Raw genomic sequence first — 12,490 nt, forward strand, 5'->3', positions numbered from 1 at the left:
ACGGCATCATGGCAGCCAACCTCCCTGCACGCTAGAAGGGACTCACCATGAATCAGTACGACAGCACCACGGATCCAGAGGAGCACATATACATTTTCACTAGTCAGATCGGATTGTACACAATAGAGGATGCTATCCTCTATCGTGTTTTCCCAACATCATTAAAGGGTCCAACGCTCCGTTGGTTTACCCGACTTCCTTCCAACTTTGTTGACTGTTTTGAAACGTTGACGACGCGATTTAGTATTCAGTTTGCCACTAGCAAACCCCACCACCTTACCTCTTTGGCGCTAGTATATGTATGTCAAGAAAAAGAAGAATCATTGTGAAATTTCATGGAGCAATTCGGGAAATTGTCCTTAAACAATAGTAATTTGAATCCAGAGGTGGCCATGCATCATCTTATTACGACTCTTAGACTATGCTCGTTTGCCGACAACTTGTGCAAAAAACCTATGGCTGATTTGGACGAGCTCCGAACGAGGGCCACAAATTTTATGCAAATGGAAGAGTTGAAGGAATTTTGCAACACCACTTGTGTGGAGACCCACGACAGGAAACATTCTGAGAAAGAAAAGGTAGTAACCTCACGGTCGGGCCCCAGGTTCAGAGAACAAAGACAACCAAAGTACAGAAGGTATACCCCGTTGATATCCAACAGGGTAAGGATTCTGGAGGAAGCCCTCAATGCTGACCTTATATCCACTCCTAGAAAGGTCCCAACTCCCCATCTTTCGAATACCACGAAGCATTGTCGTTACCACTGGAATTTTGGCTATACCACGGAGGAGTGCTTCACGCTAAAGAATAAGATTGAGGAGCTGATACAAGTTGGACACCTAAAGATGTTTGTCAAATGTGAAGATGGGGGATATTCATCCTGGAAGGAGGACCGAGAGGGAGGAAATGAGAGGAAGAGGTACAGAGCATCAGCGTACGGAGGAAGGCACAAGTATAACCTAAGAAGGAAGGTCGATCATAAAAGAGATGAGCAACGAGATATACAGGAAAAGCCATTGAGGGGAGTAATCAATTATATTGTAGGGGGCTTCGTTGGCGGAGGCTCAACTGCGTTTGCCAGGAAGAAATACGTACGAGCAGTTCAGAGTGTCAATGCCACTTTTGTATATCAGCGTAGGCGCATGCCGCCTATCACCTTTCGGGACAACGATTTTCAAGCCGTTGACCCTGAACATGACGATCTGATGGTGATATCGGTGGAAATTGAAGATTTCGCAGTAAGGAAGACCCTCGTGGATCATGGGAGCTCGGAGGATATCCTATATTGGAGTACTCTCAAAAAGTTAGGAATCTCCGAAACAGATATTCAACATTATTCGGAACCCATAGTAAGCTTTTTAGGAGAGCGGATGGACATGAGAGGCTACATTGATCTTTTCACCAAGTTCGGAGGAGGAAAAGTTATGAGGACAGTAAAGATTTGATACCTCATTATCGATGCGCATACGTCATACAACATATTGTTAGGAAGGCCTTCTCTCAACACGTTGGTGTGGTCGTGTCTACATATCACTTGGCAATGAAGTTCCCTTTTACGTCAGGGGATATCATTACCATACATATGGATCAGCCCATTGCACGTAAATGTTATGCAGATATCTTGAGAGGGCGGCCCAAGTCACCCCCATGACGCACAGTACACAACATTGAAAGGACGACAGGAATCAAGGGAGCAAACTTAGACCCTCGTTTCAATGATGACATGCAGGTTAAGCCAGTTTAGATCACAAAGAAGCACGATTTGGAGAGGGACTCAAATATACTCATGTCGATAAGGCATACGCAGATACTACAGAGCTGAAATAGATGTTGAACGAACATGCCAACTTGTTCGCCTAGAGCGCGACTGACATGCTTGGAATTGACCCTCGAGTCGCTTGTCACAGATTATTCGTTTACAAAGAAGCGAAACCAATAACTCAAAAGAGAAGAAAAAAGGGGGGAGAGAAGAAAGAGGCAGCCAAGGCTGAGGTGCACAAGTTACTATCAACGGGCTTCATTACAGAAGCTACATATACCACTTGTTTGGCCAATGTGGTGTTGGTCAAGAAGTCCAATGGCAAGTGATGGATGTGCACGGATTACACGGACCTTAATAAGGCATGCCCTAGAGACACTTACCCTTTGCCCAGCATCGACCGGCTTGTCGATGGTGCAGCCAGCCATAAAGCACTTAGTTTCCTGGACGCCTATTCTGGTTACATTCAAATCCCTATGTACTAAGGGGACAAGGAGAAGACAACTTTCATCACGAAAGACACCAATTTCTACTATGAGGTAATTCCCTTTGGATTAAAAAATGCAGGGGCTACGTATCAGAGGTTGATGGATCGAGTTTTCCATCATTTTATCAGAAGGTGTATGGAGGTTTATGTGGATGACATGGTGGTGATGTTTGATTCACTCGAATAACACATCAAAGATCTAAGAGAGCTTGATGAGTGCGTATTTTTGCCTTCATTTAATGTTTAATTATGGGTATTTAATTGAATTCATTGATAATTCTGATAATTAGGTTGTTTGAGCTTGTGTGATAAAAATGTCTTAAAAAGATATTTTTAGCTGCATAAATTATTTTTGCAAATTTTAACGTTTGTTGATGCAGGTGAAGTTAAGATTAAGCTCATTCAAGGCAGGAAAATAAATTGATTTAAGTTACAAACCACCTTTAAATAAGGTTGAAATTAACAAATTCTAAAAAAATCACTTCTGCACCCCCAGTTTTTATTTTACACACTCCTCCTACAAGTGGACCACTTAAAATACATGTTCTGCACCCCTAGTTTTTACTAAGTTGCACCCCTCTTACCACTTAAACTCCACTCAACCAGATCATGCCATGTGGCAATCCTCCACTTATTAAAATGACCAATCAGAGAATGACATGTGGTGGCATACAAGCACTCAAAATTCAGCCAATAGCATGTTGCCACGTGATGAAGGATTATCTTGTTTCCTTTTAGAGTTATGAATATGGGGAAGTTGTTTAAGAAAGCTTTTTGAAAATTCCCACTGGACATTAAGATAGCATGCTATCTAGATGTGAAGGTTCATTTCTCAAGCTCATGAAAGGAAGAAGAGAGTTGGATTCAAGCTTAAACACACACGGCAATAACAACACTAAAGAGCAAAATGAAAGAAGAAACAATAAAAATGGAAAGCATAGAAGATGAAGAATGGAAGAAGCACGCCACTCATAGGGGGGGATCTAAGCCAACCAAGCCCTAGAGATGAGTGATGGTGCCGCCACTTGCAAGCAAGATAAGGCAAAGGTGAGTTCACTTCTGGGAAGGAGAGCTCACGAAAATTTAAAGGTTGAAACACAATAGTTTAGAAACAAAATGATCAACCCTTGTACAAGTGTTAGAGGTCCCCTTAAATAGACAAGTCTAGGGGCCCCTTAGCAAAACAACTAAGTTAAAGGATTACAAAAGAAACCTAGCATGTTCTAGAAAGTAGGTCATCATAGGGTGCACATGGGTGAATTTTCGTCCAAGCCATCTAGGTGGCAAGTCTTCATGGCCAAGGCTCCCAAAGGAAGGTTCTAGAACATTCTAGAAGACTTGGTGTCCAAGGCATGTGGGCCTCCCCTTTCTAGATGCTTCTAGAAAGTATTATTCCTTCTCTCTCTTCCTTAGGACGCCAAGTGTCTCCTATGTGGTCCTCCTCCTTTCTTATTCCTACAAAAGCAAATTAAGGAATTTATTAGCATGTTGGTTTAAGGTTAAGCTAATCTTTTAAGTCAACAAGTCAACCCAAAGTCAAGGTCAACAAGTCAACTTAAAAATAGTCAACCAAGCCAACTTAATGGAATTTTAAACTAAAGAAAATAAAAGCAAAGGAAGGGATCAAGGAACTCCCTTTCTTCTAAGCATGTGCAATGGGCCATCATCCTTGGTAGGGATCAATCCTTTATCATTCTCCCCTTGTTGGAGAGAATTTGACATCAAATTCTTGAAGTCTTTGTTGATGGAGCTTGACTTGAGTTGATGAGAACTTTCTTCATCTTTAATGATTTGATCCCTAGTCTTGGAGGTGCCCTCTTTCTTTTTAATGCCACTCTCCTTTTCTTGCTTTTGTTTTTGTTCATCTCTCTTTGTTTGGGAAGAAAATGAAGAGTGGTGTTGCACCTCTTGCTTTGAAAAACTCTTTTTGTAGGCAAGTAACTCCTTGGTGAAAGCTTGCTCCTTTTCTTTTTCTTTTTCATCTTTTATTTTATTTTTGTCCTCATTTTCTTGTGGAGGTGGGAGAGGTAGGATTGTGAACTTCTTTCCTAGGGAGGAAAAAACATAAGTGTTTGCATGGCCATCATAAACAACTTTTCTATCAAATTGCCATGGCCTACCTAGCAAAATATGGTTGGCTTCCATAGGCACAATGTCACATAATACCTCATCCTTAAAGTTGCCAATTGAAAAGTTAATGAGGACTTGTTTAGTTACTTTTATTTCTTCTTCCTTAAGCCATGATAGGTTGTAGGGTTTGACATGAGGAATGGTTTTCAAGCCAAACTTGTCCACCACCCTTGGGCTAGCCATATTTACACAACTTCCACTATCTATGATGAAGTGACATATCTTGTCATTGATAAGGCACCCTCCATGAAAAAGGTTTTGTCTTTGAGAAGGATCAAGTTCTTTGGGAACTTGCCCTAGTTGGCGCCTTACCATTAACAATCCACTTTCAAAGGGTTTAGTCCTTTCAATTAAAGAAGAAGTGTGGGGAGAAGTATTTTGGGGGGAAGGGGAAGAAAAATGTTCACTCTCATCATCACTCTTCTTTAAGATCATTGTCCTCTTCATTGGGCAATTCAAAGCAATGTGTTTATACCCCAAACATTTAAAACATTTAATGGAACTTGATCTTTGAGAAGTGGAATGGTGAGTGTGACCACTTGGTAACTTATTTTTACTTGATGGTACTTGGTGAGACTTAGAAGGAAATTTATCATGTTTCTCTTTAGCTTTTCCCTTCCATGAGTGACTATAGTAGTGGTTGGGTGAGTAACTCTTCCTTGCCCTATTCTTTCTTTTCAAATGAGTTTCAATCCTAAGAGCAAGTGTGAAAACATTTTGAAGAGTGGAGTACTCATACAACTCTACTTGGTCTTGTATGTCTCTCCTAAGACCATTCACAAACCTTTTCATTTTTTCTTTGTTAGTTTCTCTTATTCCAACCCTAAACATTTGAGACTCTAATTCTTTAAAGTACTCACTCACACACATAGGACCTTGGTGAAGCCTTTGGAGCTTCAAAAGAAGTTCCTTCCTATAGGAGGAAGGAACAAATCTAGCGCGCATAAGAGTTTTAATGTCCATCCAAGAAGCCGCGGGTGGCCCTTGGTCATGATTTTTACAAACTTTATGCCACCAAGTTTTGGCATACTCAAAAAATCCTAACACTACTAGATCAACTTGTGTTTGATCCTTTACATGATTTTCATTGAAAATTTGATCAACTTTAGCTTCCCAATCAAGGAAGATTTTGGGATCACTTCCACCATAGAACTTAGGAATCTTTGGAGTTTGCTTCTCTTGTGATGGGTTGCGCCTAGAATGCCCTCTTTTCCTAGGATCTCTTTCTTTCTCCCTAGCTTCAAGCCTTTGAATGTGCTCTTGGATTCTTAGGTCACTTTGCTCCTTGTCCTTTCTCAATTGTTCAAAGGCCTCCTTCCTAGACAACTCCAAATCCCGAAGCAATCTCATCAATGTATTATTTTTGTTTGGTGTAGGTGCATTTGATGAACTTGCCATGATTCCTACAACAAAAACACTCAAATCCGAGACAAAATAAATGGATTAGGGGTTAGACAACATGAAAACCGAGACCAAATCCAACCCAAAATGTAACCCAAGTGTTTAGATCACTCTCCCAAAGTAACAAGGCAAGGCTAGCACTCAAAATCCACCAAAGGAGTGAAGCAAACACTTTTCAAAACTTGTTCAAAACCTTTCAAATGCAATACAAGTGATTCGGCCACAACATCCCAAGAGTTTCAAGAAAAGAAAACTACTAAGACACAACAAAGAACACCTAGTGACAAGCAAGACAAGCACAAAAACAAGAAAGTTTAACTTCTAAGGAAATTTTGTTTTTAAAGACAAAACTTGAACAAGACTAAAACAATAAAAAGCACTTTTAAGGACTCTATGGAAAGCATTTGAACAAGCCAAGATTATACCTCAAATTATGCATACACCGTGAAAGATCATAACCAAGTCAAAGCATGGAACTAATTTGCCAATATCACCCAAAATCCTAGTATAAATTTTGGTAGCATAACACCTAGTAAAAATGGCCAAATGGATTCACCAAACATTGTAAAAGCTCACGGCCAAACTGTTTTTGGTCTTGAAAACACTTTTTCTTTTCAAAACTAGGTACTTAAAATGATGATAAGGATGTTTTAGGGTGTCTTGAACACTTAGTTCCTTAAAATTAGGTCAAAATCAATTTCAAGGAGCATACAACAATACAAGGCATAGATCTCATGCAATAGTTCAAAAACTTAGAAACAAGAACAAGAAAACTCAAAGAAGCATATGACAAGAGACTCAAGCAAAAGTTAGACACATTTAAAGACTCAACATGACATACATAAAGACACAAACATGTAGCTATCATGCATTTAAACTCATGGATTTGAGGCTCAAAGAGTAAGCATCAAAAGACATGTTATCCAACCACATTTAGGAGCAAAAGAGTCACAAAACCGAAGCCAAAATTTCCACAACATAACCTGAAAACGTTGTTTTTCGTATTCTCGGCAGCTCTGACCTTTGCTGACTCATTTGATCATAACTCTCTCCACAGAACTCCAAATGCGTTAATTCTTTTTTTGTTGGAAACTAGACACATAGAGCTTTCTTTTGATATAAAGAACGTTACTTTTGGACCACTGAGCTAGCTGCAGTATTTTTTTCAAAAACGTACACATTGCTGCCAGCACTGTTTTTTTTGTGGACCATTCAAAGATAGCTACACAAAACAAGGTTAGAACATGAAAACACCATATTCAAGAACAACCAAAGCTCTAGATACCAAATGATGAAGGATTATCTTGTTTCCTTTTAGAGTTATGAATATGGTGAAGTTGTTTAAGAAAACTTTTTGAAAATTCCCACTGGACATTAAGATAGCATGCTATCTAGATGTGAAGGTTCATTTCTCAAGCTCATGAAAGGAAGAAGAGAGTTGGATTCAAGCTTAAACACACACGGCAATAACAACACTAAAGAGCAAAATGAAAGAAGAAACAATAAAAATGGAAAGCATAGAAGATGAAGAATGGAAGAAGCACGCCACTCATAGGGGGGGATCTAAGCCAACCAAGCCCTAGAGATGAGTGATGGTGCTGCCACTTGCAAGCAAGATAAGGCAAAGGTGAGTTCACTTCTAGGAAGGAGAGCTCACGAAAATTTAAAGGTTGAAACACAATAGTTTAGAAACAAAATGATCAACCCTTGTACAAGTGTTAGAGGTCCCCTTAAATAGACAAGTCTAGGGGCCCCTTAGCAAAACAACTAAGTTAAAGGATTACAAAAGAAACCTAGCATGTTCTAGAAAGTAGGTCATCATAGGGTGCACATGGGTGAATTTTCGTCCAAGCCATCTAGGTGGCAAGTCTTCATGGCCAAGGCTCCCAAAGGAAGGTTCTAGAACATTCTAGAAGACTTGGTGTCCAAGGCATGTGGGCCTCCCCTTTCTAGATGCTTCTAGAAAGTCTTATTCCTTCTCTCTCTTCCTTAGGACGCCAAGTGTCTCCTATGTGGTCCTCCTCCTTTCTTATTCCTACAAAAGCAAATTAAGGAATTTATTAGCATGTTGGTTTAAGGTTAAGCTAATCTTTTAAGTCAACAAGTCAACCCAAAGTCAAGGTCAACAAGTCAACTTAAAAATAGTCAACCAAGCCAACTTAATGGAATTTTAAACTAAAGAAAATAAAAGCAAAGGAAGGGATCAAGGAACTCCCTTTCTTCTAAGCATGTGTCATGGGCCATCATCCTTGGTAGGGATCAATCCTTTATCACACGTCATCATCTTCCATCTCTCCCTGTGGTAGAAACCATGGTGGAGGAAGGAGGAAGGAGGAAGAAACCCTAGTTCTAGAGAGAGAAAATGCACTGCCACGTGTTAGTTTGTCAATGGACAGTCAAATGGTCAACTAGTCAAACTCTGGTCAAATGTTCAAATCTGATCAAAGACTGGTCAAACAAGAGGGGCTTAACTGCAAATATTGATATTTTTGGGATTTCTCAGCAAATTTGGACTATAGGATTGAAAATGGCTTATTGGGAAAATTAATGCAAATATTATTTGGAGATAATTTATCAAATATCTTTAAATAATTAATTTATTTAATTATATCATAAATTATTAACCAACTATATTTGTTAAATATTTTTAAAACTAACTATCTCTCCAAATCTTTTTAAAATCACTATAAAGATAAATAATATTTATCTTTATTTTGAAAGATATTTGAGAGGTTTTAGCAATCAAAAAGCCCAGTTCAAGTCCTATATAAAGAGATCAAGGGAGTAGAAAAAAAGCTCGGGACTTCGGAGTTTTGGAACCCTTAGGGGGGGCCTAATTTCGTTTCCTTTTTCTCTCTATTCTTCTTTCTATTTTTATTTTACTTTTGCATTCTATGGATTGCTAAACTTTTTGGGTTGATTCCATTGTAATTTCATTATGGATTCTGAGGTTAGAATGAAATAATTTCTTTGTTCTTTTTATTATTGTTGAGGTTTTATTTCATCTATGTCTTTTATCTTTGAATGACATAAAAAGTAATGATTTTAAATCTATATGCATGTTGATCATATCAGTTAAGGGTTTTTAAATTTAATTGAGACTTTACTTTGATTTTATTTAGAAACTTTCATGTGATTGAATGAGTTTTTACCAATAATTGAGACTTTACATTAAAGGTATTTACTCTAACTAAAATTAATTGAGACTTTACTTTGATTAATTAAGCTTTTTATTTGATGAGGAGATAAAAGAATAGACATGATTAGGCATAATAAAATTTGATTGAGACTGTACTTTGGTTGAATTTACTGTGGATAATCTAAAAGTTCTCACTATTAATTGAGACTGTACTTTAGTTAAAAGTGAGAACGCCAACAAATTAATTGAGAATATACATTGATTAATTTGTAAATCTACAGCAATAATTAATTGAGCAATAATCTTTAAATAAACGATGATGAATCTATTTTGAAAAAACAATGGAATTAATCTATTTTCTTTACTATTGTTTTTATCTCTTTTTATCTTTTCTATTTCTTTCTTGTTTATCTTAATCCTCCTATATTTTTATTATTTTATTTGACTAACTATTTTTGTATAGATTTTATAAGAACTAATTGTTAAAAACAATTCTGTGTTCGTTGGGAGACGATTTTCGGTTACTTTACCATTTCTATTTTGTTGACTACTTTCTTAACAATACTGAAGTTGTTATAGAAAAATAGTATTAATTAGATCGCGTCAACGACAGCATTATCAGAGGTGCTACAAGCAGTGCGTCGGTACTATAACATCCCTATCGAATATTACGAGTTTAAATAATAAAATAAAATAAGAAAATAAAATCTCATTAATTATAAATCCATTTCCCAAAAACGCGAGAAATTTCAAAACATTCATTAAACGAAAGTTATCCAAAAATCCATAATTTAAGAAATTTCAATACAGTATCCAAATTCACAAATCAGTAAAACATTGTTTCCAAAGTTCATAAAAGAAATAATGATAAAACTCCAGTAAAAGCTCTTCCCAGCTAACCCTCTCTCCGATGCTATGTCTCACTAGCACCACTTGCAACATCATCTGCTCCCATGTAATGCATTACACGATCATCGCCAAACACAAGCAGGTAGGGTGAGCTCATAAACAGTTAACATATAAGTTAATAAAAATCAAGATACACCCATCTATTTTATTCTAGTTAATTCTTGGCCAAGACCTTAATCCCCAAGGCTTTTCAACCTTCACAACACACAATTAGTTAGCCTCAGATTAAGGGTTTATGATGCTCACACGAACCTGCCCGCTCGTGGTCCTACCTCTACGAACCTCCCCGCTCATAGTCTTACTCTACGAACCTCCCTGCTCGTAGTCCTGCTCTAAGGACCTACCCGCCCGTAGTCCAACACACGTGATCCACCAGCTACGTACCTCCACACACGTAGCATCTCTCAAGTGTGAGCACGGAACATACGAACCTACCTCGCTCGTATCCCCACACGAGAGTAATAGGATATGAACCTCCCCGCTCATATCATCACGTGTTCACCACCATCCATGAACCTACTCGCTCATGGCACAGCATCCCCTAATCCAAGTTTCATATCACAACATGATAACGAAAACAAGCAAAGCACACTACGCTACACAAGGTACATACTCAAGCTGATCTTAGGGATTCCAATGCTTCCACGAACCTGCCCGCTCGTGGTCCAACACTACGAACCTCCCCGCTCGTAGTCCAACTCTACGGACCAACCCGCCCGTAGTCCAACGCACGTGATCCACCAGCTACGTACCTCCCCGCACGCAACATCTCTCAAGTGTGAGCACGGAACATACGAACCTACCTCACCCGTATCCTCACACGAGAGTAATAGGATATGAACCTCCCCGCTCATATCATCACGTGTTCATCACCAGTCATGAACCTACCCACTCATGACAAGATCAAGCATATCCCAGACCAGGACCAACACAACAAGCCATGCAAAACATATCACAACACACCCTGCCACTACACCATCGCCTAGCGCAGCCTAAGCGTCGCTAGGCGAAATGATAGTACAGACCGCCTTGCTGTTCCACATCACCGCTGGGCACCACAACTCATAAGACATCCTTGTTTCCTACTATCGTCTGGCAGTCCACTCTACACCATCAGGCGCTACACCACTAGTGTGACACTACTAGTTTTAGGTACTCTAATTCCTTTCCTAGAATTCAACCATTCAATTCTCAAACATCCAGAAATCAACATACACATTCATACATTCCAAATTCCAACATCACAACACACATATGCATCTTTCAAGTATAAGCACACATTCCTCTCTTTTATAATTCATATATACTTACCTCTTAAATCAATTCCAACACACACTTTATTTTCCCCTTCTCCTTTTCCTACCCTTTGCATGCTTACAATTCACATACCCCACATAAGACACAATCAAAGCTATATAGTTACTTCGCATGCTCTTGCAATTCTATTACATTTAAAGTATGATTATCATGTTCCCATACTTTCCCAAAACCCGTCGTGATCATGCACCACTCGATCATAGTGATATCATCAATAGTGGCTTTATTCGTACACTTATAACATCATACATTCGAGCTAACATATATAGGCTCATATATTCAACATGTCTCAACAAGCACTACCACAAACATACTCATCAATCACACATCTATGTGTTTATATATATACATTCACCAATCAAGGCCATATCATCACTTGAGCACACTTAATCATCCATTAGTAATCATACTATTAGGGAATTCAAACAACCAATCATGAGTGACGTATATCTCCCTCTGCATGCATCTAATTCAAATCTCCACCGTTCAAAGTAAAGAACATGTTGTGAATAACCTTCCAAAATTTCACCTAAATCTGACGGTTAACGAATCGGGAAATGCAGTTTTATGAAAACTGCGCAGAATAGGAAAATCAGTGGTGCCTGGCGGCATGAAAGCAGCGCCCGGCGGTTTCTGAAAATTTCTAGAAACTCAAAACCAGTAGAATTTCAATGCAAAAAAGTCACCCAATCATACAACATACCACATAAATCATACAATTTAATATGAAAAATAGAGTAGCTGCCCTAACCTTGTATTCCTTACTCCAATTGGAAATCCTAGAGTCCTTCTTGCACCACCATTGATCTAGCTCCAAGTCTTTCTCTAACCATTGCAGAAAAGTCTCTCTACACTCTTCTTTCTCACGTTCTAGTGTCCTCCAAAACTCTCTCCAACAATCCACACGAAAATCCACTCTTCCCCCTTCCTAACACTCCTTCCTCTCCCAATTATTAGACTAATAATTGTCCTTTACTCACCAAAAACGAAAATATTAATTTACACCATTAACAAGTGAATTCACACTCTAACTGATTATTCCATACCTCTTTGGTTTCTCGGCTACTAGTGTTTATAGGTTTTCCCTAACCTAGTAGAACCCAAAATAATAATAATAATAATAAAACACAAACAAGTCAAGGCTAAATTATGTTAGCCAAGGGTCGAACCCACAACAACTTAATTATCAAGACAATGTCCAACCATTCAACCCATTCATGTTTCATGATAATTCCTATAAATCTAGGATTTTATTATCACTTATCATGATCAAGCAATTTATTATTATTAAAATGGTAAACAATAAAAAAAACACATAATGGCATACACTAGACTTGAACCCAAGTCC

General features: G+C 38.5%; 1 protein-coding gene across 1 annotated transcript; it reads left to right on the plus strand.

Annotated features, from left to right (window-relative positions):
• Nucleotides 1–335: 335 nt before the first annotated feature.
• On the plus strand, nucleotides 336–1,445 carry LOC114163569. Its single transcript, XM_028047874.1, has one exon. The coding sequence runs from the start codon at nucleotides 336–338 to the stop codon at nucleotides 1,443–1,445; it is 1,110 nt and encodes a 369-aa protein (XP_027903675.1).
• The last annotated feature ends 11,045 nt before the right edge of the window (nucleotides 1,446–12,490 follow it).

The sequence above is a fragment of the Vigna unguiculata genome, chromosome 9 (assembly GCF_004118075.2).
Source record: "Vigna unguiculata cultivar IT97K-499-35 chromosome 9, ASM411807v1, whole genome shotgun sequence".
NCBI lineage: Eukaryota > Viridiplantae > Streptophyta > Magnoliopsida > Fabales > Fabaceae > Vigna > Vigna unguiculata.

Coding starts and splice junctions, on each gene's coding strand:
- LOC114163569 (XM_028047874.1), top strand. CDS start 336: ATGGAGCAATTCGGGAAATTGTCCTTAAACAATAGTAATTTGAATCCA.